Source organism: Tachypleus tridentatus, chromosome 10 (assembly GCF_004210375.1).
Source record: "Tachypleus tridentatus isolate NWPU-2018 chromosome 10, ASM421037v1, whole genome shotgun sequence".
Classification (NCBI taxonomy): domain Eukaryota; kingdom Metazoa; phylum Arthropoda; class Merostomata; order Xiphosura; family Limulidae; genus Tachypleus; species Tachypleus tridentatus.
Window position 1 is genome coordinate 148196726 of NC_134834.1, and position 27171 is coordinate 148223896.

The 27171-nt window shown below is 35.7% G+C and overlaps 1 protein-coding gene and 1 long non-coding RNA gene across 2 annotated transcripts in view; both read right to left on the reverse strand.

Annotated features, from left to right (window-relative positions):
• Nucleotides 1-7568: 7568 nt before the first annotated feature.
• On the reverse strand, nucleotides 7569-10437 carry LOC143230579 (uncharacterized). The gene is made up of 2 exons (XR_013016517.1): nucleotides 10302-10437; nucleotides 7569-7767 (listed from the first exon to the last, which is right to left on the reverse strand). It is a non-coding gene; the product is annotated as an uncharacterized LOC143230579 (long non-coding RNA).
• Nucleotides 10438-10602: 165 nt separating this feature from the next.
• Nucleotides 10603-27171, reverse strand: part of LOC143228535 (ubiquitin carboxyl-terminal hydrolase 48-like) — a 115409-nt gene continuing 98840 nt past the window's right edge. The window contains exons 31-33 of the mRNA XM_076459777.1: nucleotides 13392-13440; nucleotides 12081-12107; nucleotides 10603-11068 (exon numbers count right to left, since the gene is read on the reverse strand). Of these exons, the coding sequence (XP_076315892.1) occupies nucleotides 10737-11068; nucleotides 12081-12107; nucleotides 13392-13440 (408 nt within the window). The 3' untranslated portion in view covers nucleotides 10603-10736. The remainder of the gene's footprint in view (nucleotides 11069-12080; nucleotides 12108-13391; nucleotides 13441-27171) is intronic.

Below are 27171 nucleotides of genomic sequence, written 5' to 3' on the forward strand. Positions count from 1 at the left end.
AATAGGCTCACAAGCTATAAGTACGTTAGGCACAAATAGTAAAAAATTGTTCCCACAACACTGATGTAGGTCCATAAATGTTGAAATAATATTTCTGTATATATTTGTACGCTGACTAAATTATGTGCGGCGGTGGGCCTAAACTTAAAGCATGCGATCTTATTGCCTCATGTTCTAATAGAATACATTATTCATTTGTTCAATTGGTTTGTTTGTAGTTAAGCACAGAGTCACAGGATGGCTATCTGTGCACTGCCTGCCACGGCTATCGAAACCTGATTTCAAGCGTTGCAAGTCCTGTTGTTTTTTTTTAGACAATGAAACCCTAAACAAATAAAATTTCAGTTGACTTTGAAACATTAAAATTCGAAACTAGTGAGCCTTGAATTTGATTTTTTTTTTTTTAAGTGAGTGAGGTTACGATATACTGAAAAAAAAACCAAGATGGCAATTATGTGGGCAAGACGATAGCCATTGTTATGATCAACTCTGAACAAAACAAACCATTTAGATTTTGAGTTGATACAGTAATTGGTTCGTTTTTATTTTGAATTTCGTGCAAAGCTACACGAGGGCTATCTGTCGCTAATTTAGCAGTGTAAGACCAGAGGGAAGGCAGCTAGTCATCACCACTCACCGCCAACTCCTGGACTACTCTCTTACCAACGAATAGTGGAATTGACCGTAACATTATAACACCCCCACGGCTGAAAGGGCGAGCATGTTTGGTGCGGCGGGGTTTCGAACTCACGATCCTCAAATTACGAATCGAGTGCCTTAACCACCTGGCCATGCCGGGCCTATGATACAGTAATATACACAGAAATATGGGACTAATTGGTCAGTTTATTTGGAAGGACCATTTGGTTGAGTAATGGAGGTCCCTGTCGAACAATTCCCTCTGGTGCACATTTTAACTTGCGAATTTCAAAGGCTAGTTCTCCAAGTTTTTTATGCCTATTGTGATGTATTTTCGTGTTCTTGCATTACAGAATCGTGATTCGAACGATGCGTTGAGAACAAAAAGCCATCCCACGTGTTAGAAGAGGGTTTGACCCTTGCAGTGGACAAAGTACAGATAGACTATTTCGGAGCTTTGCGTTAAAACAGTAAATATGTACTAACACACACAAGATATATACATACAGTACATGAAGCTATTGGTAAAAAGTGTTAATCACAGCGAACAATAATGAAGATCATTATTACTAGGTTACCACTTAATCAGTTGTTACCATTAACTTTATTTGATATCTCATCACAGTTTATACTAAGATTAACGTTGCCTTATTACCAGTAATTTTTAAACGTTGAAGATTTTTCTTTGTTAAACGGCCCGGCATGGCCAAGCGTGTTAAGGCGTGCGACTCGTAATCTGAGGGTCGCGGGTTCGCATCCCGGTCGCGCCAAACATGCTCGCCCTTTCAACCGTGGGGGCGTTATAATGTGACGGTCAATCCCACTGTTCGTTGGTTAAAGAGTAGCCCAAGAGTTGGCGGTGGGTGGTGATGACTAGCTGCCTTCCCTCTAGTCTTACACTGCTAAATTAGGGACAGCTAGCACAGATAGCCCTCGAGTAGCTTTGTGCGAAATTAAAAAACAAATAAATCTTTGTTAAACGACAAAACACGTAGTAATATCAAGACTGTTTAATAGTTTTTCTTACAGTGAAAATACATCACAATCCTGTGAAACTGTGGCTTTTTCTTTCTTTTTTACTCTTATGGATGTTTAATGTTTTAAATGTTACAGAGTCCTGTAGTGGCACCAGGGAGTGAAAAGAGGCACTGCATCGGATCTTCCCAAAACTTTTACTGCTCGTATTACTAATGTTTTATAGAATTTGAAAAGTACAAATACTGCATTTTATTTTTAATGTACTCCATGTAAGATAGAATTAAGTATTAATGGAAGCATTACAAGTTTATACACCAAGTTCACGGAAATCTTAGAGCTAAGCCTAATAGTATCTAACTAGAATAAGTAAGAATTAACTATAGAATGAATTTCTTTGCTTTCTTTGATGTCTGACTGCTTATAAATAACTATTTGTCACCCTGTGTTACTTTTCCTCCAGTTACCACAATGTAACCAGTTATGTTCTACATTACGTCAAATGTTATTATTTAGCTGCAAGTTTTCAAAGTTCAAGGCGTATGAATACATTCAAATTTAGATGATTAAATAATTGAAAGTTATGAAACATAGCCTCTCAAATAGTTTTGACATATACGTTTTATGTGTTTGAATTAAACATATTGTTTATTTGTTTCGCATATCTGCGCAAAGCTACACAAGGATTATTTGTGTACAGTTGTTCATAATTTTACACTATTGAACTAGAAGTTAACTAAACGAGCTAGTGTGTGTGCTTTCTAATTGCAAAGCCACTTCGGGCTATCTGCTGAGCCCACCGAGGGGAATCGAACCCCTGATTTTAGCGTTGTAAATCCGTAGGCTTACCGCTGTACTAACAGAGGGGGCAAACTAACTAGTTAAAAGCGCTAACCGACTTTTCTACTATTCGGCTACTAAAATCTAAGAGTATAATTTTATCTTTACTCTTATAACCCTCTCAGTGTGGAGAGAGAATTTGTGGTGTCGGGACACAAATCACAAACCCTCGTGTTCAAAGTCCAGCACGCAAACAATTACGCCACGCCCGACTTACTATGTATTTATATATATATATTTATTTATTTAATGTATAGGTGTATCACAGTTATATATGGTGCTCAAAACAGTCTATAATTGAAAAAAATAAGTCTGCTACCTGTTTTAGTGCCAACTCAAAGTGTTAAATTTCTGTATTTATCAAATTCGCTAATAGTTGTGACAGTTGCTAAATCCGTGATCTTTCTTTAATCGTGTTGTTTTTAAAGAAGTAATAAGTTATAGTATAAATTACTGCATTCCACAAGTTATTATGAATGAAAATTATCCCCATAGATGAATGCAAAACAGGGCAGAAATAAATAAATGAAGTCATTTAGAAATTCTCGAAAACTTGGTTGTTGCTCTGTCAAATTTTAAATATTTCTTTACAACATAAAATGTGTCCGTATGTTCGTCGCCATGAACGAGTTGTTGTTGTTTTGAAGTAAGCACAAAGCTACACAATGGACTATCTGTGCTTTGCCCACCACGGGTATCGAAACCTGGTTTTTAGCGTTGTAAGTCCGCAGACATACTGCTGAGCCACTGGGGGGCCGCCATGAACGAACACGGGCCATTTCTGGCAGGAGAGTGACAAAGATATTCTACATACGTCTACCAAGTTTCAACAAATTTTAATCATTTTAGACTGAGTTATTGAGCAAACATATACGAGAAAAATCGGTCCTCATGTTAACAGATAAGTTTATTCTTTTACAGTTGTGACCTTGACTCTCCTAAACCTAATTACTTCTAAGCCGGACTATATTTCAAATGAACACCAACTTTTGTACAAATCCATTCAATCATTTCCGAGAAACCTTGTTGACAAACCCACACAAGGCGTTCGACTCGTAATTTGATGGGGGCGTTATAATTTTACAGTCAATCCCATTGTTCGTTGGTAAAGGAGTAGCCCGAGAATTGGCGGTAGCTGGTGAAGACTAGCTACATTCTCTCTAGTTTTACATCACTAAATTAGGGACGGCTAGCGCAGATAGCCCTCGTGTAGCTTTGCGCGAAATTTAAAATAAATTATTCAAATTAAAAATAAATATATATACATTTACTTCCAGCAACTCATACAAAATGCATCCACATTTATACAATTTTACGAATCTTAGTCGACTGAATTTTCAACTGATTCGTTAACATCTTTCACATATTTGGAATTGATCACTACGAGAAATACAACGCATAATTTCTTCTTCATCCATTCATCGATCGATCCTCCTTATAATTTTTCCTGTTTATTATTTCATCTGCAAATTATCTATTCAAGCCATCATTAAACTTCATCTGGCGATATGTTTCATGACGTATTCCTCTCCTTTTAGTAACACTTGTATCTTTTGTAACTGTATGTATGAACACATTTAATTCGGAGTAGGCGAGACAGTCGTACCTATTCCATTTTTTTGAAATATACCAAGTTCTTCGTTAAGGTTGGCGTGTTCAAATAAACACATGGCTAAGTAATATAATTTTTTGTTTATTTTCTTGTCTTCTAATGTTTAATTCATTCTTTCATCAAGTTCTAGATAATTCTTAGAGACGTTTGCTCTGAATTTTATCTGATTTTATCATTTGTGTTTATACAGAGTGGGTGGAACGTGGATATCGAAGCTTTCTTTGATTCGTACGCAAATTGTTTACCGAACCTTCGTGCGTGTTCGTTTTGTGACGTTTTTGAACGCGCATCAACCTTACCAATCTCGCGGATAACTGAACCAATTAATTAATTAAAATTTTCACTAGTCACGCGTACGTGTCCAATTTTAAGATAGCAACTTCAACGTCAGTATTTACTCTTAATCTGTATAGTTTATAATAGGAGACAGTAAAATACACAATTTCCTATTCCATTACAACTCAAGACTCTTCCGATAAATGTTACCTATTTTAAAAGCCCAGCATGGCCAGGTGATTAAGGCACTCGAGTGGTAATGTGAGGGTCTTGGGTTCGAATCCCTGTCACATCAAATATGCTCACCCTTTCAGCCGTGGGGGCGCTATAATGTTACGGTCAATCCCTCTATTCGTTGGTAAAAGAGTAGCCCAAGAGTTTGTAGTGATGAATAAGCTGCCTTCCATTTAGTCTTTCGCTGCTAAATTAAGGACGCAAATAACCTTCGCGAAGCTTTGCGCAAAAACAACAACAACAAACAAACCTATTTTAAAATATTACCCCAAAATTCTCTTTCAATATATTATTTTACGTTTTACTTCAACAATAGAAAAAAAAAAGAATATTTGCTAATTTAAACTCAATAGCGTCCTTTCATACAGTTTGGTCTTTAAGTTCTAAACACAGCTTGCTTTTCTTAACTACAACTTTTTTCTATGTTAAAAATGAGGTTACGACGCCAATAGCGTAAAATATATTTAATGAATGTTTCACAATTACATGAATCAATAATATTTATAAACATGTTTAACAACCTTATTTATGATAAAAGTAGAATTTCAAACGTTCGAACTTTTTTGCTAAGCGGAAAACAACATCACAAACGTTTTCGATTCTAATTGCATTCTAGCATTTTCATGTTGAAGATAATTTCTTCAATACACTGAATAATAATGCGTCTCTGAGTTTAACCCGTTCTACTGTTAATCGCTAGTCTCCCTGTATGGTACATCAAATCATTTAGAATGTTATTAATTTTAAAATGATTCTATTTACTAGCTAGAATACTAATTCATCATTTGAAAATCCTGAGTGTATCAATAAAAAAATCACTATCATACTGTTCAAATCAGCTGCAGAAACAAAAATTAATACACATTTTTTGTTAAGTTTTCTTTACATTATCAGGTTTTAAAAACTTAGAATCCATCTTCTTAATTTCACTAGACTGGAAAGGAGACTTTTATATACTAAACAATAATACGTCTGGTACTGTCGAACCAAACAATTCTGTGTGATGCTAAACCAATAATATATTTGATACTGTTGAACCAAACAATTCTGTGTGATGCGAAACCAATAATACCTCTGGTACTGTCGAACCAAACAATTCTGTATGGTGCAAAACCAATAATGCATTTGGTACTATCGAACCAAACAATTCTGTGTGATGCTAAACCAATAATACCTCTGGTCCTGTCGAACCAAACAATTCTGTGTGATGCTAAACCAATAATACATCTGGTACTATTGAACCAAATAATTCTGTATGATGTCTAACCAATACACCTGGCACAAGAAAAATCTTTTATGCTAAAATATTTCTCTCAACAGCAAAACTATAACAACAAAGCTAAAATATGTTACAGACTTTTATGGCTACTGAATATTTACTAGGTAATCAGTGTTTGAATATTTTGGAACTTGTATCTTTTGTGGTTGCTAGCGATGCGAGCTGTCTTCTGCGACTCGTATTAAGTTGGACTATGTCCTCGAGGATGGCATCCATGTTGATCTCGGTCTTCTGGAATCAGTGATAACATGACTTTTTTTTAGTCGTTATTACCGTCTAAATCAGTCTTATGAGGCGGATGGTAATGCGATAACTTTCTATGATGGTGGTAAAACCGAAAACTTGACTTTTGAGAGGGAAAAACGCCAAATAAACAACAATAATGCTTTCTTGGTTGTATTTTGGGGTACATTTTAGAAGTTAAAAAGCCAATTAAACAGAAAAGAGTACCATATTGAATGTATTTTGGGTATATAGTTTTCGAGTCACGAACTCTAAGTAAGTGAAAAACGACCCTTTATTTGTTGTATCTTTGAACAAGTTTTAGGAGTCATGAACTCCAAGTAAATAAACAAAAATAGTTTATTGGCTGTACATCGTAATTCAAGATACAGTTTTGTTTATGACAAACATCTTTAGCATTTGTAGAACTGATCTAACTGCTCGGTTGATATAGACTTTACAATGTTTTGAATACACCAAATAATCCAGATGTAACCAATATGACTGAAAACGATAAGTAATAAATACCCACATTAAAATCCTCAGGACAAGGAACGTGACATCATCCTCATATGCCACACTAGACAGAGACGATTCAAAATACGTCACACATAGTAATAATCAGTTACTAAGGTACTTAATAGTTGAAATATCCAACCATTACTTCCTCCCTCAGTAACATCTGCAGTGTACAGTAACAATCACTAACAGAAGAAATATCCAACCATTGCTTCCACCCTCACTAGTCAACCAATATCTAGACTGTACAGTAACTGATGTAGTTAACAGATGAAATATCCAACCATTGCTTCCTCACTCACTAGTAAACCAACATCTAGACTGTACAGTAACTGATGTAGTTAACAGATGAAATATCCAAACATTGCTTCCTCACTCACTAGTAAACCAACATCTAGACTGTACAGTAACTGATGTAGTTAACAGATGAAATATCCAACCATTGCTTCCTCACTCACTAGTAAACCAACATCTAGACTATACAGTAACTGATGTAGTTAACAGATGAAATATCCAACCATTGCTTCCTCACTCACTAGTAAACCAACATCTAGACTGTACAGTAACTGATGTAGTTAACAGATGAAATATCCAAACATTGCTTCCTCCCTCACTAGTCAACCAACATCTAGACTGTACAGTAACTGATGTAGTTAACAGATGAAATATCCAACCATTGCTTCCTCACTCACTAGTAAACTTCAGCAGTGTAATCATTTCAGTACTCCTTCTAGCTTCTGAAAGTAGTATCAAAATTGATGCATGTATATGGGCATCCACAGGAAAGGCTCTTATCCCATTGTAAAATGAGAAATATATTTATTTATTTGTTCAGTGCGTATACATACATATAAACACACACACATATATATATATATATATATGTATACACCACCGAATTAGGCCTCACCCCTCCCCCAAGAAATGTTTGTAAAGGCTCATGTGCGCGTACATATTAACAAAACAGATCACTTTTGAAGGCTGTACAATTTATTAACAGAACACAAGAAAAATAAAAAAGAGCTATTCCAAAAATCATTTTCCATCCCTGTTGAAAAATGTGAACCATTAAAATGGGCTTTCTCACAATACTGCACAACCTGGACGATGGTCAGTACGATCAATGACGGAATTCTTGTTCACGCTGATCCACTTTTTAGCAGTTCTGTGCCTGAAAATACAACAAACATAACGATTAATGTACTTCTAAGAATATATCATACATTCAGCATAGTCCAAAATATATCACTTCCAACAAGCTTCAAAGCATTCAAATTTCGTTACGTGAAACCTACATTTTAGAAAGTAAAGGTCTGGAGAAATTCTAAGCGGTAATAAAACAAACTTTATGATAAATGCACAATATTTCAGCAAACACGTCTTTCTTTCACTCCCTTTTATACTTCAAATTTATTAACCTGTACAAATAAAAACAAAAAGGTTAATATTCGAACAAAGGAAGTTGAAAACATAACCTGGTGATGACACAAATTAAAGCACTGTGAACAAAAGTTCCATTTTTTTACTTTAAATACAAAATAGAATTGTTTGAGATCCTTAAGCAAAAAATAAAACAAATGAAAAGCCAAAGTTTAGGCCTAATCACTTAAGCTTAATAAAGGGTGTTTTCCCGTAACTTTTAAATCCTTATTTCTTGCCCCCCCAGTGGCTCAGCGGTATGTCTGCTGACTTACAACGCTAAAAACCGGGTTTCGATACCCGTGGTGGGCAGAGCACTGTGTAGCTTTGTGCTTAAGTAAAAAAAAAACAACAACAACAACCTTATTTCTTATTTCCTTTCAAAGAGGTCCCGGCATGGCCTGTTGGTTAAGGCACTCGACTCGTTTGTTTTTTGAATTTCGCACAAAGCTACTCGAGGGCTATCTGCGCTAGTCGTCCCTAATTTAGTAGTGTAAGACTAGAGGGAAGGCAGCTAGTCATCACCACCCACCGCCAACTCTTGGGCTTCTCTTTTACCAAAAAATAGTGGTATTAACCGTAACATTATAACGCCCCCACGGCTAAATGGGCGAGCATGTTTAGCGCGACGGGGATGCGAACCCGCGACCCTCATATTACGAGTCGCACGCCTTAACACGCTTGGCCATGCCGGGCCCCGCTCGACTCGTAATCCGAGGGTCGTGGGTTCGAATTCCCGTCACACCAAACATGCTTTTAGCTTCGGGAGCCTTATAATGTGACGGTCAATCCCACTACTCTTTGGTAAAAAAGAGTAGCCCAAGATGTTGGTTTGGTTTGTTTTGAATTTTGCGCAAAGATACACGACAGCTGTCTGCGCTAACCATCCCTAATTAAGCAGTGTAAGACTAGAGGGAAGGCAGCTAGTCACCACCACCCACCGCCAACTCTTGGGCTATTCTTTTACCAACGAATAGTGGGATTGACCGTAACTTTATAACGCCCCCCAGTTAAACGAGCGAGCATGTTTAGTATGACGGGGATTCGAAACCGCAACCCTCAGATTAGGAGTCGAATGCCTTATCCACCTGGCCATGCCGGGCCTGCATAAACGGAAACAAAGAATCAAATTAAAACGTGTTAATACATCTGTAAAATTATTTGAATAACAAAGTCTTGACAATCAAACGAGAATTCGTACAGCAAAATATCTAACAAAAACCACAATTTCTATCTCCTATATTTATTCTCTACTCCTTTTATGCTATCCTAGCGATGAACGTCATGAGCTAGTTTTGGTTTTTACCCTCTTCCCACTACTCCAGTGACAACGGCATTGCAGCTTAAGGCTTAACAATGGAAATGGAATCCTGCTGCGTGTTCAAATCTCGAGATTGTAACATTTCGCTGCAACTCGTAATAATGTTCGCCTTTTCTGTCACGTTCCGACTTGATATCGAAAGAGGGTAAGAATGATCACGAAATAACAGAAAAAAAATCTAGTCACAAGGGCATAAGCAAACATTTCATACTGTAAATAAAATGTATTAACCCACTGTTTACAATCTGCCATTCTTATTTTTAACCTGTCTAGCTGTAGAGAAAATACTAACAAATCCGGATTACGTACACGGGTTCAGCGTACTGTTGTAAGGGCGCTCTGATTTTTCTATATATTTAACCCTTACCATGTATAGACATAGCAAAATAAGATACGAATCCCCATATAAATAATTTTATGTTCGTTTCAGAGAAAAGCCACACTGGGCTATCTGCTGTGTCCACCAGAACAGCCATTTGAAATTACGTCAGTTCTTGGCGGTTTCATAAGACATTAAAAACTTCAATACTAGGAAGGAAACTAACTTTCTTAGTAAAATAAGCTTAGATGTAATAATCTGAACATTACCGGAGGTGTGGTGGGGGTAACGACCAATATTCCATCCCCCTATCATTAGGTGGGTTGATAAATATTATTTGGTATTTTGTGGTCATGTTTTGCTTCGCACAGAAATCAGACTCACTTATCTTCAAAGGGTGACCTTTTGATTTTTAGTGCCACGATAAATAGCTTGACCTTCGAAATGTTGGTTATAACCCCTATTTATCTGATAAACAAAAATTTCCCGTGTTAATTGTTGTCCTTTCAAGGTTACTCTTAGCAAGAGCGGTTACAACGATCCATAGAGAACTGAAAATATTTTTTTCTAACTAAAAAAACTAAAAATAACGTTTATAAAAATTCTGTTACGCAAGTTAGTATCTTGATATACATTTATTATTTACACGTAGAAAAAACGGATTATTTTTTATCTTTCTTTCTTTTAACTTTGGCTGCGTTTGCTCGTTTACTCCATCAAGATAATCCCAAGCACACAGACACTGAAGTCTGAAGTCCTTCTAGGCCACATTAATTATCCAAAGATGCTTTCCTCTTGTTCCATCTGTTACAATACTTTGTTTGAACATTTATTATATGTTTCATATCGTTATCAAACTAAAAAAGGAATTCCTCCCACTGCAGATGTCAGAAGAAACATCAAAGTTAATGAGCATTTCGTTACACCGGAAGGAATCTAGGACTCCATCAATATGGCAGGAATAATTATCCACAGTTGTGGTAAAACAGTCTCAGACTTGAATGCTGTCTCCTCCATGTTTAAGTAAAATTGTGGATACATTTCTCATAGTCTTCCAGCATCGTGGCCACATCTCTTGGTTTCAATCATCAATCTTTGATTCATGAAACCAAAATTCTCTTCTGCGCATACAGGCTGTCCAATGTTTTGGGGTTTTGGAAGTTTCTACCTTTTCTGTTTCTTGTCTCTTCGGAAGAAAGGTTCTCTTGTTATAATGAATGTTTTCACTTATTTTCGTTGCAACATGTATGACACTTTGCAAGTTCAATTTTAACACTAACGGTTCCAAGAAATTCTGTATCAATGTGGTCTTTCTGTAGGACTTGCTCTTGCCATCTGTAGGACTGGTTTCTTTATGACTTTTATTTAACTCCAGTCCAGTTTTTGCAGAAATCTTCCGGCAGTTGTAGCCATCTTTAATAAATATAAAGGTATTATATGACGTCTTAGTTTCAAAAGACTTTATATTTTGGAAGCGTATTTCGTAACGTAAACAGTTATGAGTCTCATCCGAGAATATAAATTATTTATTTCTCACAAAAACAAATAATAACTTAAATAGATGAAATATGTTTTAAATATATTAGAAGTTGAAATTATTAGTACTATATTTTATACTGTACTTCTTTAGCACAATAAACTGAAAATTGCCTCCAAGTCATGCGCAGTTAACGCAAACTGCCTGTATTTAAAGAACAAAAGACCCGAATTTCCAAACAGTATTCTATGGTTACCTTATGTTCAGTCTAATAATCATGAAGCTACAGTTAGGGATCATCTCATATATATAAATTTTATTTTTGTCGAAATGATTAAATTGCGTTCACCTCAATCCTTTCAAAGCAGTTTCGTTTATAAATAATAACATAAACTCGATTAAAACAGTGAAATAAGAAGTAAAACACAGCTTCCTTCTTAAAATAAAGAAAATCTTATTAACCAAAAATAGCATGCTCATACAGATCTTTCTTTTATAAGCCTTACAGCCATGTAATAAGATGAGACTTCATGATCACAAGAAACCCACTTGAAGTAAACATCTATTCTCAAGACGGCTGGTATGGATATTAAAACTTTAATTAAAATAAGGTACAGAACGTTTCGACCTTCGTAGGTCAATTTCAAGGTAACCTTGGTCGTGATTTTGTATACAGTTCAAACAACCTTAGTTGTAAGTTTGCCACTGGAACTTTCACATCTGATTTCTTATTCTCTGGATTTTCCAAATCCTATTATCTAAAATCGTAAGAGTTCAAATTAAGAAAAACATGAAATCCAACTTGGTTTATGTCTGTTTCTAATGAGCTTCAACTTATTAAATATTAAAAGTTCGCTTTTACAATAGTTCCAACAAAATTAAGAGTCATATGTACAACAAAACGAAAAATGAAAGTTTAATCTGAAAATAAACCGAAATAAGACTTACCTTTGAAACCGGTTTCTGGCGCCGCCGCTGAAACGCAAAAAGAAGTGTTAGTAAAATAAACCGTGTCCTATGCATATGTCACGTGCTAACTGTAAAAATAAAACGTTTATAATTTTGTTTGAAATAACTTGGTTGTTTAGTATGTTTTTAACTTGGAAAATATCATGTTTTCTGGAGGTTTTATGCATTATTTAAGTTCATGTATACTGTGTTATTAATATAATATAATAGCTAACTGATCCAACTGAGCAAATATATCAGTAAATTATATATACACGTATGTCTGATAGTGAGTGAAAGTTATGGTGTAAAAGTTACAAATCAAACACGATCATGTAAATATCCCACAACGACTCAAGAAACTTATCTATTTAGAACAGTGTTCCAACAAACTTGAATCTCACAACACTGTTTACTTTTATGATGTAAAGATTTCGCTACTAATTTATTAAACATCATTACGTAAAAAAATTACCTACTAAATTTATATAACCTCTTATGACGTAAACATTTCCCTACTATATTTACATAACTATTATTATGCAAAAATTTCCCTACTAAACCTAAATAACTTTTATGATGTTCCCTACTAAATTTCAGTCATCGATGACAATGATGTTTATTTTCTTTTTTTCAGCTCAAATCTATAAAATGCGTTGTATGCATTTTCTTATAGCAGAGCCACATTAGGCCATATATCTGCTGTGTCCACCGAGGGGAATCGATCCCCTGACTGCAGCGCTGTAAATACTAAGACTAAGCGCTGTCCCACTAGGGGGACACATAATGAGCTATCTACACTTTCCACCGTGGAAAATCGAACCCTAGATTACAATATGTGTGTTTTAGCAACATACCTGATAAAATTTACGTCTAAGGTTTTATCAAAGAATTTTCCAACAAGAGGTGGTATTATTATAACAAGTTAGAGTTTATTTACTTTTTTCATTCTATACATATAGTTTATTAATGAAATGTAGTACGAAATCAACTACCATCAAGTTGTGACGTCATAAATATGTGAAAAATTAACGTGCTTACAAAGAAGAGCGTATACTGTGTAACCGCGTGACCTTTAGCAGGTAGATAATATTTATTACGCGAAATATATATATATATATATATATAGGTGGGGTCAAGGAGGGAAAGAAACAGAACACGTGACTCACGGCACGTAGAGATGACGTGTGAATAATGATGTTGGATGATAGAGTGGACCTAATTAGTTAGGTAAGACATAAGACGTACCTATTAGGTTATGTTAACTGATATGAAGTATCGATGCTACCAGGGATAGAAAGGGTTACCTACCTCTTAAATAATCCTCCATTATAATGATTTCTTCCGAAGGTTCGTCCGCCTACAGGGAGATAGTAAGGGTTATCTATTGAAGACACAGTATTTATGTATACAAATTGCTACACAGACGTTATATTTAGCGTATGGCTTCCCACATCCGTAGCCTCAGAGAGTGGTTTGGTGTCTGCAAAAAGAAATTTCTTTTATGACCTTTAATCATACTGCGCCCGGCGGATACCGAATTGCACCTTCACCTGTTGCTAGAAGACTCGCCGTGTATAAACCATTCATTAAAACCTTAAAGTCATTTTTCTTAGTCCGGCAGATACGTATTAAACCGCAATCAGATGCAAATAGAAAACAAATTCACTCGCGTCTACACAAAACTAATGACATACACACACACACTCGTAGGTACGCAATACCACGAATAATCCAGTTCACTCACACTGCATCTGTTTGTATTAGTTTGTCCATCAACAATAACCGTCTTCCTTTCGTTTATAAGGGCTTGAAATCGACTAGCTACGTACATGCTCTATTTCACCCAATCACGACTACGTTGCGACAGAGTCACTTTAATAGAACAAAGTTTAGAAGATTCGTAACTTCTCTGTCTATGTGTTAAGCGCAAAGATACACCAGGAGGGCTATCTGCGCTATGTGCCCAACTCCAAAACCCTCAGACTTTCTGCTAAGCTTCCGAGGAAAAGGGGCGGGGCCAACATCCACTGCAGTGTCTAGACATAGTAGTAAGAGTGTATATATCACGATTTTTACGTTTCATATCATTTTCGTTTTCAAGTCTTCATGCGTTATTAATGATCTCCAAAGAACAATTTCTACTTTGTAAATAACCGATAAATCGTGGTATTCAACAGTGCCAGAAAGAGGTCAGATCTAAAATACCACTTTAAATCGAGGTATTTCACGATTTGAAACTAGCACTGAAATATATATATATATAAATGAAATGTGAAGAATAACAACTGTAGACGAATGCGATTTTGATTATTTTCGTTTTATCTAAAAAAAGAAAAGAATCGTTGGTTCAGCGACCCACGCGTTTTACGCCATATATTAAACACACGACTTAAATTCAAATTAACAACAGCTCAAACGTTAAGAGATATTAAAAATAGAAGTAAAACATTGATTTGAATGTGTTATTTCCTGAAAGAGTTTTGTTTGTTTGAACTTTAAGCACAAAGCTACACGACGGGCTATCTGTGCTCTGCCCACCACGGGTATCGAAACTAGATTTCTGGCGTTGTATATCCGCAGACGTTCTGCTGTACCGTCAGGGGAGTTCCAAATGAGAGAAGATACAATTAGTCCCAACTTTTGAACAACTGACTTCAGTGTGATAATTTAATTCAATTTTTGTAGTTATGTTTGTTTTTTCAATTTTGCGCAATGCTACTCGAGAGCTATCTGCGCTAGCCGTCCCTAATTTAGCAGTGTACGACTAGAGGGAAGGCAGCTAGTCATCACCACCCACCGCCAACTCTTGAGCTACTCTTTTACCAACGAATAGTGGGATTGACCGTCACATTATAACGCTCCCACGGCTAAAAAGGCCAGCATGTTTGGTGCGACCAGGATTCGAACCCGCGACCCTCAGATTACGAGTTAAACGCCTTAACCCACCTGCCCACGCCGGGCCTTATAGTTATGTGGGCGTATACATAAACAATAAATAAACTCGATAACATGACCTTTGTTTTCAAACAAAATGTTTAAACTGCAAATTAAGATTCGTATTACAAACACAGGTTTAAGAAGTGAACAAAAAAAAAACACTCTTACGTATCACTATTATATATACAATAAGCCATCTTCGTCACTGTAACTAAATATAAACCTTGAAAATGAAACACCAGACTTTTTTGGTCTTACTACGATTTGACAAGTTAACGTAAACATGGGGGCAATTCTAAAACTGTAATGTCCTCATCTTCTAGCTTTAGAAAATAAAATAATTACGACTTGTACAACAACAACAAAAAAGATTCTCAGACGAAAATCGTTAAAAACACACATACACCTGGTGATCCAACTTATTATTAGTAAACGCGCCAATCGGTATTCACTCTACCCAGTGATGTCGTAGCTAATTGGATAGTAGAAACAACTGCGAACTAATCAATTTTGCCTCTCAGTGGTACAGCGGAATGTCTGCGGACACAGACTGCTATAAACTGGGTTTCGATACCCGTGATGGGCAGAGCACATATGGTTCATTGTGTAGCTTTGTGCTTAATTACAAACAATCAACCAATCAGCCAATTAACTTTCTTTACGCGAACTTATTTATACAAACCGCATTATTTATTTTTAAAAGAGCAACTGTAGTAATATGGAGTAAAATATCATAAGCCAGTAACAAATGTACACGGAAATGCCTTGCTCAAAAATAACGTTATTAAACTGGGCGAGGGTTGTTCCTTTTCAGTATTTTGAGCCGTAGCATATGGACAATTCGTCAGTTCGTGGGGGTGGGGAGCCTCAGTACGTCTAACAAGTTTAAACAAAACTATTTTAACCAATTCCTCACAACTTGTGACATCAGACTAACACATTATTTAAAGAAAACAGCAGTTTCTTCATTGTTTCTTTGTATGTATTTTTTCAAAATGCTAAAAAGATCATGCTCAAATTAAAATGGTTTAGTTAAAAATATAAAGTCAGATTTCGAAGGTTTACTTTGTCGAAAAATTAAAAAAATAAATCAAACCAGAAACTAACAAACCAATATATTTCAATTGTTTTATCGTGGCAATCAATTAGTTTTCAGACATGAGGACTAAAGTGATTCTCTAGAAGTATACACAACTTATTTACGACACCAGAAATACTCGGACGTCATCTTTCAACCTAAAGTACGTAGCGCGTTTTTGCGCCAACGGAACGCGAATCGTGAACCCTTGGATTTACATTCCGGGAAAGCAAAATATTAGGATGAAAACCTAATAAATCATCCCAAGGAAAAAAAACAAAAAAAAAAAAACGTGAGATTAGATTAACAGAAGAACAAACTACAAAGGGAAGAGAGCAAAGAAGCAGCGGATTAAAAACAACAGATTAAAGCAGCAGCAAATTAAGAACAAAATCAGATTAAAGAAGTAGCAAATTAGGAACAGCAACACATAAAATAAACAGCAGATTAAATACACAGCGGATTAATAACAACAACAGATTAAAGAAGCAGAAAATTCAGAAGAACTGATTAAAGAAGCAGCGGATTAAGAACAAGAACAGATTAAAGAAACAGAAGATTAAGAACAACAACCGATTAAAGAAGCAGCGGATTAAGAACAACAACATATTAAAGAAACAGCGAATTATTAACAACAACAGATTAAAGAATCAGCAGATTAATAACAACAACAAATTAAAGCAGCAGATTACGATAATATTACGAGAAAAATGGCATAAAACGAAGAACACAGATAGCAGTGGAAATATCAAATAAAAACAGTTTAAATTAACAAACTAGCTACATAAAATACCCAATCAATTGGGTGTACTATGACGGACCAGTATCTGACGGTAATTGCACTGGTCCATTCTTCCATCATTTTAGAAATATCTCTTGTCGCTTCAGCAGAAAAACACCCTCAAACAATCATACTGTCTTTCCCATGTTCATGGTAAATGCTATGCATTGAGGTAAGTATCTTTCACCTTTCTTCCATACATACAGCCTACGTTCGGAACCAAACATTCCAAACTTCGACTTATTCATCCATAACACCTTTTCCCAACCATCCAGTTTTTGTACTTTCTGGAAAAGTTCTGCTTCTTGACAATATTTAAAGACTGAAGCAAAGGTTCCTTAACCGCTACACGACCAAATATTCCATTCTCATTGAGTCTTACTTAATACTGAACACTTTTCTGTCATTTGGTACATGGTCGTTTATCTCACGTTTGGGATCAGTGGCAGTCTTCCTTCTGTCCTGAAGGCTGTGTAAGCAAAGATACTTAACATCAGTATCAATGAGTTTAGGTGTTCTGCCTCTATCTTTTCTATTTTTAAATTTACCTGTCTCGGTCTCACAATCTAGCACGAACTTGACAGTATTTGGGAAAAATTTCAAGTCTGGAGGAATTTGTTGGGAGTTCAAAAAGCATCACGTAGAAGCTTTCACGTGAACCATCTGTTCTACTGTCAAATTCTCTATACTTTTCAGGCCGTGGCATTATATCACACTTAATATATATTGTTAAATACTGTTTTTATTAAGTTTATTTGTGGAGTGATATGAAATTATTTTCTTCTATAACATACCAGTACCATATGTTATCCCCTCGCTAGCTTCTTTCTATATAATTAAGACAATATAGGGTACCATAACAATTATTTGAGACCCTAAATTTGATCTGTATGTTCATTCAAACATAACCCTTAGAATATGCCTTGGTACAAGTATATAGGACATATAAAGAATGATAAGTATTCTTACCCTGGCTCACTCAATTGTCAACATGGATCAGTGAAACATTACCACAGTGTTGAAATTTACTATCTGTTATGACATGGAAGAATTAGCTTCATAAAATGGAATGAATGATAAAATATTCTCTTGTCCTAACACTTTCATAGCACTATACAGAGAAACGAGGAGCAGTAAATCCTGTTTAAAAGTTTTTATTCTGCTATTACATACATACTTTTTTATTTTGCTTGCCTTAAGCCTAAAATAAGTATGTACAAAGAAACAGTGAGCAGTAAAATTTATACATAATCTTTTTATTATGCTTGTCTTAAGCTTAAAATAAGTATATAAAAAAGAAACAGTGAGCAGTAAAATTTATACATAATGTTTTTATTCTGCTTGTCTTAAGCTTAAAATAATTATGTACAGAGAAACAGAAGCAGTAACCTTTGTACTAAAAAGTGTTAACATAATTATTTATAAAATAACACATTTAGTAACAGTTGATCACATAGAATTACAGCTTGAAATTTGCGATAGTGTTGTAATATCTTACAAAACCTTGTTTATCAGTCTGTCACTACAAAATCTATGTCACTGAACAAACAGCAAGTTTGTTTTTTAAAACAACAACAACGTACAAACCATACTCTCCAGTGTGCACACAGGGTTGATTTATAAATGGATGTAGATAGGGTGATCAAATAGAAAGAGAACTCTTTTAGTTCAGAAGGCGTATTATATTCACAGCCATCTACACAGACCATACATAATCTGTAAGGTCATACCACTGTCGGCTCTTTTCATACTTCGTCGAATGTATGTTGCGACTGGTAATAATAAGCTAGAAGCTGAACCAGCTTAATTACCATGTTTGTGGTATAATTTTTCCTACCGTAAAAGTAGCCTCAAAATCATGTCATACTAGGTCGTTTCGAACAAACTTTTTCTAAAGCAAGAAAGAAAGAACACAAGGATCTTAATGCAAAGTAGGCACGAAACAGGAATATATATAACCATACAAGGTCTTAATATGGGGATAGCAGCAATACTAGTAACAGCAACAAACAACATTATCCACTACACATATATGAGAATCTAGCTATGAAATTTCACCCTGTAGCGATAGAAATATTAATAGCAATTATATACTCTACAAGCCAACACAGACATAGGAGTCATATCTTCTGAACTTGTTAAAGAGATGATGACGTAAGTCGAAATAATCTTTCAACAGTGGATGACACTTTTAACAGTTCTCAAATGGAGGACAAACAAATACAAACTGGAAATTAAGAAAGGTAAAATGATTCCAGGTACGAAGAGCTATTTGAAGATGAAAGATGCACATGTAAAAGTACACCGAGAACCAAAAATATTAAAAATCGAATCATTATGGACACATATGGATGGATACTCAAGTCCACAAAGCTTACGTCTTAATCTATCATTTACCCCTGATGCTAGTTTCACAAGTATATGTTCGTTTTGATATATGACAAAGAAATGGATAAAAAAGAAAAGAAAAAAACAGATTACATAATGTAGACCACAAGGTCGATAAATAGGACTCTTATAACATTGAGCCATCACGACGGTCACATATCTGTATGAACAGTATAATAAAATCTAAGATGTGGAGTTCTGAAAACCATTAAGTAAGATGCATAGGGTTACCCATCAAGAAAATGAAATATCAAAGTCCAAACGTTGCAGAAATTAACATTAGAGTATGGAAAATGGCGTTTGTCCAAATATGTTGGGTGGACAGCAATACCCTTTCAGTTTAACCCTACTGGAAGAATCCATGTTGCTGTCTCATTGGTTTCTTTCAAGCACAATGGAATACATGTACTTTGCCCACTGCGGGTATCAGAACTAGAATTTTGGCGATATAAGCCCTCCAACATACCGTAGAGTCGGAATGGGCGGGGACCGACGAGTATGCTGTTCGGTGAAATATTGCACATCCCCACATACAGTCTGTTTAAGGTTAATTACACTATGCAACAAAAGTTTTACTTTTTCTTGTTCCTGGGCAGAAAGTGTTATTTCCCAATTGCTTATGCCTAAAGTAAACGGAAAAGACCTGTTTTTCTCGTTAAACTTTGCTTTTGTGACCTGAGAGCCGAAAACGAAAACATGATGGCAGACTATACTTGGGGGCTGATACGTGAAAGTGATTTACATTACAGATGCAAATCTAGAAAAAATACTCACTTCTAAACATTTTTGTATAACTTTAGTATAGATACATGTAAATCTTGATTCATATGTTGTTTTATTCAGAACTTATATAAATGAAAATGTGTAAATTTGCCTGTTTTACATATAAAATAGGTTAATTTCTAAATTGAATTATCCAGGTCACAAAAGCAAAGTTTGAAGGGAATAATGGCCATTTTCTGTATTTTTACAACATAAACAATTAAAAAATAACACATACAATCTAGTAATTATTTACTTTTAGCTAAACCGATACTAAAATTTATACTTTAAATTCCAATGTCGTAATTTAACCAATGTTCCCTTCTCAGCAGGAATGTTTCAAATTATTTCCAAAAGTATGAGAAAGAAAAGAAACAGTAACACGAAACAAATGGATTTGTCGCAATTAATCCTACAAATCCACAAAATTTCAATTAGGCGAAAGGGAAGTAACTAAATATCACAAACGTTTTCAGCTCTGCCAATGGCCGGCATCGCCAGATGGGTTACGGCGTGCGACTCGTAATCTGAGGGTCGCGGGTTCGCATCGCCGTCGCATCAAACATGATTGCCTTTTCAGCAGTGGGTGCATTATAATGTTACGGTCAATTCCACTTGGTAAAATAGTAGCCCAAGAGTTGGCGGTGGGTGGTGATGACCAGCTGCCTTCCCTCTAGTCTTATACTGCTAAATTAGGGACGGCTAGCGCAGATAGCCCTCGAGTAGCTTTGCGCGAAATTAAAAACAACAATAAGCTCTGCCCAATTTTCAAAGATGGCAGTTTCCCGGGAATTGTTAGACATACAACATTAAATCGTGCCAGATTATGTAGGACTAAATCTTTCTAAGAAGAACATAAGCTGAATATTTAGAGCATGAAACTCGTAAGTTGTTATTATCTTAATGTATTATAGATATTTTAATACATTACCAAAACCCAACTCCAATATGAGCTTGATTTATGTAATAACAAACTTAAAAACTCAAATACGGGATGTTCTTTTTTATGAAAAAAAAACCCCAACACGAACGAATGAGAAAGTTGGTTTTCAAAGTTCACCTACATTTGGTTATAAACATGCAATAAAAAAGGCCTTTTACATTTTTTTCTTTTTGGAAAACTGGAAATTTATAGTTAGATAATCGAAATAAAAATATTAAATCCATTCCTATAATTAATGATATACTCTGGTTACAATAACCAGAATGCAATTAATTATATTAAATTCGTTCCTAGATTTAGTGGATGGATTCTAGTTACAGTAACTAGCAGGCGATTAATTACATTAACCTAGATTTATTGGATGGATTCTAGTTACAGTTACCAAGAGATAAGAGGGAGATTTATTAAACTGATTTACTAAAAACGAAAAAAAAAGTAAAAACGCCCACACACAAACATCAAAAATCGCTGAAGAAAAATGATAATGTGTCCTTCCTTTGTACAAACTTCGCATTTACTATGTAATAGAGTAAATAAAAGTCTTGCTGGAGTTATTGTTGTTGTTTTATAATTAAGCACAGAACAACACAATGGGCTATCTATGCTCTGCTCACTACAGGTATCGAAACCCGGCTTTAGCGTTGTAAGTCAGCAGATATACCATTGTGCCACTGGAGGGATTACTGGAACCACTGTTTGTTGTTTTACTGTCAAACCTAAAGGTACACAAAGCTATCTTAGCTCAATCCAATGCGAGTATAGCGTCAGAAGACCTCACTCTTACCGCTGCGCCACCTACGTGAAATATAATATAACTAGACCATATCGTTGTACATATTCACTGGCTGTTTCAAATAGGATTTTTTTTTAGAAACATTTGTTTGCAAATGTCACGAACATCAAATATGAATTTAATTACGTGCCTCATGTTGCCCTCGTTAAGATTTTTAAAGCATACAGTGAATGTTAAACATGCTAATTTGTTTGTATTTTTCCTGGTAATTGCCAGATAATAAATGCCTACACTCTGACTATGGGAAAACACGATTCGGCTTATCCAGTACAGTATGGCGCACGCCAGTGTTCCGTCAAGTGTATTAAGGCTACATTATAAGATCTTTAACTCCTAACGGAGCAATACATAACTGGTATGGATTTAAATATTCAAAATATTTTTATTTAATACATAACTGCACTCGTTTTGTAACAAACTACTTTGAGGTAAAACCCCGTTAACTCTCGCGTGCACAAGTGTGTAGTGTAAGAACATACTAAGAAGAAAGAAAAAAATATATATATCTCAAAGTTTAAATTCTCCTTACATTTAATCTAACCGTTGCGGTTGGTAGTTTGTAATTAAAATGAGCTCGATCTTGCGTAGCTGTACGCCGAAGCTGGCGAGGTAACGAATTTAAGCAAACCAGAAAATAAAAACAAAAAGAAGAAGCGGGAACTGTGATTAAAAAAAACATTTCACTTTAAAGGTTTACAGCGTTAGCAGATAAGTCTCAACAATTATATTAGTAGCTCAACATAACAAATGGCATTTGTTTCTACATTCAAAAGTTAATATTAAATATACTGAATACATACATCACAGTGCAGTGGCAGGAGTGTATGAACTAAAGTACTTACATTACTGCAATGCCTCACGGATATCAAGTATTAAGTTTCAACATATGTTTTAACGATTTGAAGCCATAGCAACCGACATAAAAAAAACAACAGCTTCCATGTTATTACAGAGAGCATAACGAAAACATGAGCACGTATAACATGAATTATTTTATACATCCAAGTTTTACAGATAAAACAAGTATTAATTGAACTAGAACAATAAGTTTTCCTAGTTATATTTGTATTTCGTTACGTTGAATAGCATCGTCAAGGGCAAGTACAATCAAAGTTATTTTGATATAACAAGTTGTAAATATTTCGTTTCTTTCAATGTGGGGCCCCACATGGCCAGGTGGTTAAGGTATTCGACTCGTAATCTGAGGGTCGCGGGTTCGAATCCCGTCAGAACAAACATGCTCCCTATTTCAGCCGTGGGGGCGTTATAATGTGACGGCCAATCCCACTATTCGTTGGTAAAAGAGTAGCCCAAGAGTTGGTGGTGGGTGGTGATAACTAGCTGCCTTCCCTCTAGTTTTACACTGCTAAATTAGGGACGGCTAGCGCAGATAGCCCCGTGTAGCTATGCGCGGAATTCAAAACAAACCAAGCCAATCTTTATCTTTGAAGTTGGTTTTAAAATAAAAGGGAATACGAAATAACGACTTCTAATTACAAATGATGATTCTGTACAAGAAAGTATTACCAAGATGACTAACTATGTATCAAACGTTTAATAGACTTTGGTGTTTACTATAGCCAAGAAAACAATATAGATCTACTACAGTTTGACTCAAAAAAAAGACTAGTGTAAGACTAGAGAGAATGCTGCTAGTTATCACCACCCACCGCCAACTCTTGGACTACTATTTTTACCAACGAATAGTGGGATTGACAGTAACATTATAACGTCTCTACGGCTGAAAGGGTGAGCATGTTTGGTGCTACGGGGATTCGAATCCGCGACCCTCGGATTACCAGTCGAGTGCCTAAACCACCTGACCATGCCGGGCCTTTTCGTCATCAACGTAAAGTATATTTGATAAAAGGTATATGTTTATATGGACTAAGTTAGAACCGTACGAATTTCTCGCAAATCTCTTAAACATGCGTATATATTTTTTTTAAGTGCATGAAATATTTATCGTAATTTTTATAAACGGTTATCTCATACGCCGTACATTGCAATTATTTTACATGCATATTACTGTAATCCGTACTCATGAATATATTAATTTTATCATATTAAGTTTGTAGTCGATTAAAATCTAGGATGAGGGAACAAGGGAAAGGTAACAGACATGACTTCTCAAGGCTACGAAATTTGGAAATTAGTTAAGAGATGGACAAAGCATGTAAAATTTGTAAGGCAGATGAACCCTAACAGCATTATGCTAAAAAAATAGGATACATACAAACTGTTCATCCCTTTGAAAAGTGACACTCGTTGACAACTTATGTTATTACATCACCACCCTACCACAGATGAATCACACTGTCAACTCCTAAAGAAATAATCACTTCATCTTAAATAAAATTACTAGAACGAAGCATCAACGTTTCTTGTTTGCACCATAATGTATTTGTAAAGTTGAACAATACAAGTTTAAAAAACAACTCGAGATGTTTAGGTGGAAATAATTCCACTGCCTCCAGGATAATAAACTACGAAGTATACATGCAGTTTCTTATAAACCATGTATAGTCATGTGAAAAAGTTAGGACACCCTAATCCCTAATAGCTGGTGTTATCACCTTTGGCTGAAATAACTGCAGTGAGACGCTTCTTGTAGCTATCTACCAGTCTTTGACATCGGTCTCAAGGAAGTTTGCCCCACACCTCAATGCAGAATTCTGTCAGCCATGAGATGTTTGAGGGGTTTCTTGCATGTACAGCCCGTTTCAAGTCACCCCACAGCATCTCAATGGGATTAAGATCTAGGCTTTGACTCAGCCATTCCAGGGCTCTCCATTTCTTAGTTTTCAGCCAGTCCTTGCTGGATTCACTGGTATGTTTTGGATTATTGTCATGTTGCAGGGTCCAGTTCCTTTTCAGCTTTAATTTTCTTATAGATGGTCTCACATGATCCTCAAGCACCCTCTGATACACAGTAGAATTCATGGTGGATTCTATGATTGTGAGCTGTCCAGGTCCTGGTGCAGCAAAGCAGCCCCAAACTATGACACTTCGACCTCCATGCTTCACAGTTGGTATGAGGTTCTTTTCCTGGAATGGTGTATTTTGTTTACACCAAACATGTCTTCTGTTCTGGTGTCCAAATAATTCAATTTTGGACTCATCTGTCCAAAGAACATTAATCTAGAAGTCCTGGTCTTTGTCTGCGTTCTCTCTGGCAAACTTCAGTCTGGCCTTGATGTTTCTCTTAGAGAGCAAAAGGTTTCCTCCTTGCACACCTCCCATGCAAGTTAAACTTGTGCAGTATCTTTCTGATTGTAGAGGTATGCATTTTCACATCAACAGTAGCCAGAGCCTGCTGTAGGTCCCGTGATGACATGTTAGGGTGTTTGGAGACCTCTTTTAGCATCTTGCGGTCTGCTCTCCGGGTGAACTTGCTTGGACGACCAGACCTGGGCATGTTGGCAGTTGTTTTGAAAGCCCTCCACTTGTTGACTATTTTCTGGACAGTAGAATGGCTGTTTTCAAACTCTTTTGAGTTCTTTTTAAATCCCTTATCAGACTCATAAGCTGCTACAATTTTCTTTCTGAAGGCCTCAGACAGCTCATTTTGCTCTCACCATGGTGCTCACTCTCACTTCAACAGTCAGAAGCACACCAAACTAAATGTCTGAGGTTTAAATAGGGCAAGCCTCATTCAAAATGCTGAGTAACGATCTTCTAATCACGTGCACCTGGTGTGATACACCTGTGTGTGAGTTGAGCCATTTTAAGTGGGTATAAATGTGGGGGGTGTCCTAACTTTTCCTGTTAGAATATGTATTTTTGTAGAATTACATTTTATAGAAGATCTTGAAAAGTGTTTTCTTCAGTTTTAATTGTTTAGTTATATTACTTTAATATCTCAGTATTGTTACAATTGAGATTAAATATCCATTTATCCAAAATTGTTACAAACATATACAGGTTTTCATAGGGTGTCTTAATTTTTTCACATGACTCTATGTATATTATTGGTATGTTTTCACTGTGGTGCCACTCGCAACAATGATTTTCAAAAATTTACTTCCAGACCTCCTGGGCCTAAATCTCTATTTACATTCAGTAGCCGATTACCCGTGGGGCCAGTGCATTAGATCAGTGTGTGACGTATTCATGATGTCATAACTGTACCCTGAGAAAGAAAAAAAATAAAGTTCTCCGTAACGGGAAACGGGAAAATCGTAACCCATATTGCAAGGCTACATGCACAAAGGATAAACATTTTGCGAACTTGGGGATTACACATCGCGTAATAAAAAGGTTTTCCCAGTATCATGTAAGCAAGTTTTCCATTATAGTATGATTTTGCTTCAAACAATTTCTAAGGATTCTCTTTATGTTTAGTTCACAATTTTGTTACCCGTTTAGTCATTTATACATTATTCCAGTCAACATTGTGTGTAAAATTCTTCACGTTTCCTCACAGCCAATTTCACCGTTTTCAATTTATCTACCGCATTATGACGTTCTTTTACTCTACGTTTCGAATTCTCACTTGTCTGACCAATATAACCCAGGCCAAAAGTACATGAAATTTTATATATATCACATTTACCCCCTCATATAATTTTATCTTTCAAACAATTAAATATATGACTTAATTTTAATTGAGGATTAAATGTTACTCTGCAATTCATATCTTGTCTAACCACATTGCCTATTTTTATTGATCATGGCGAAACACAGGACAAGCATATTCTTTTTCTATCTCTCTTTTCCGTTAAATACATTAATGCTGACATGAAATGAAGATACGTTAATAACCTATACAATCAACTCTACACAATTAATCAGACGCACCCATTTAACAAAATAAATGCCTTAAAATATCCTGAAATTAGCACCACAAATAAAGAAATGTATTGCCAGACAAGTTACATGGCTCATTTTTTACAGGAATGAATTTTAACATTTTTTTTGAGTGCTGAACGTGAAAAGAAATGTAATTGATAACTAACTTATCCGTCTGTTGTCTGTTTTTAAAACAAAGTCGTTTTGAGCTATATGCTGTGTCCACTGCAGAGAATCGAATCCCGGATTTAGGAGTTTTAAGTCGGTAAACTTACCGCTAACCCATATAAATGATTTGATAAATTTTGTATGTGAAGCACTTATGAACCGTGAGTACTTTCAAGAATTCTCAAGAATTCCCTATATAGGTTGTGCAGTAAAAACGGCGTCATTATACAGAATGGTCTAACATTATCTTTCTTATTTTAAAATTTATTAATTAAACCACAAAATAAATACGGCCATGCACCTTTAAACGTCTTGTAGCCCAACCAAAGTAGTGTTTTTACTGACACGTTAGTTTCACTGCAGTGAGTTATGTTACCCTGTAAAATGGCAATCGTGCTATAAAACTTTCAATTGGTGGTTTATCTTGCAAAGACATTATTCCAGTAG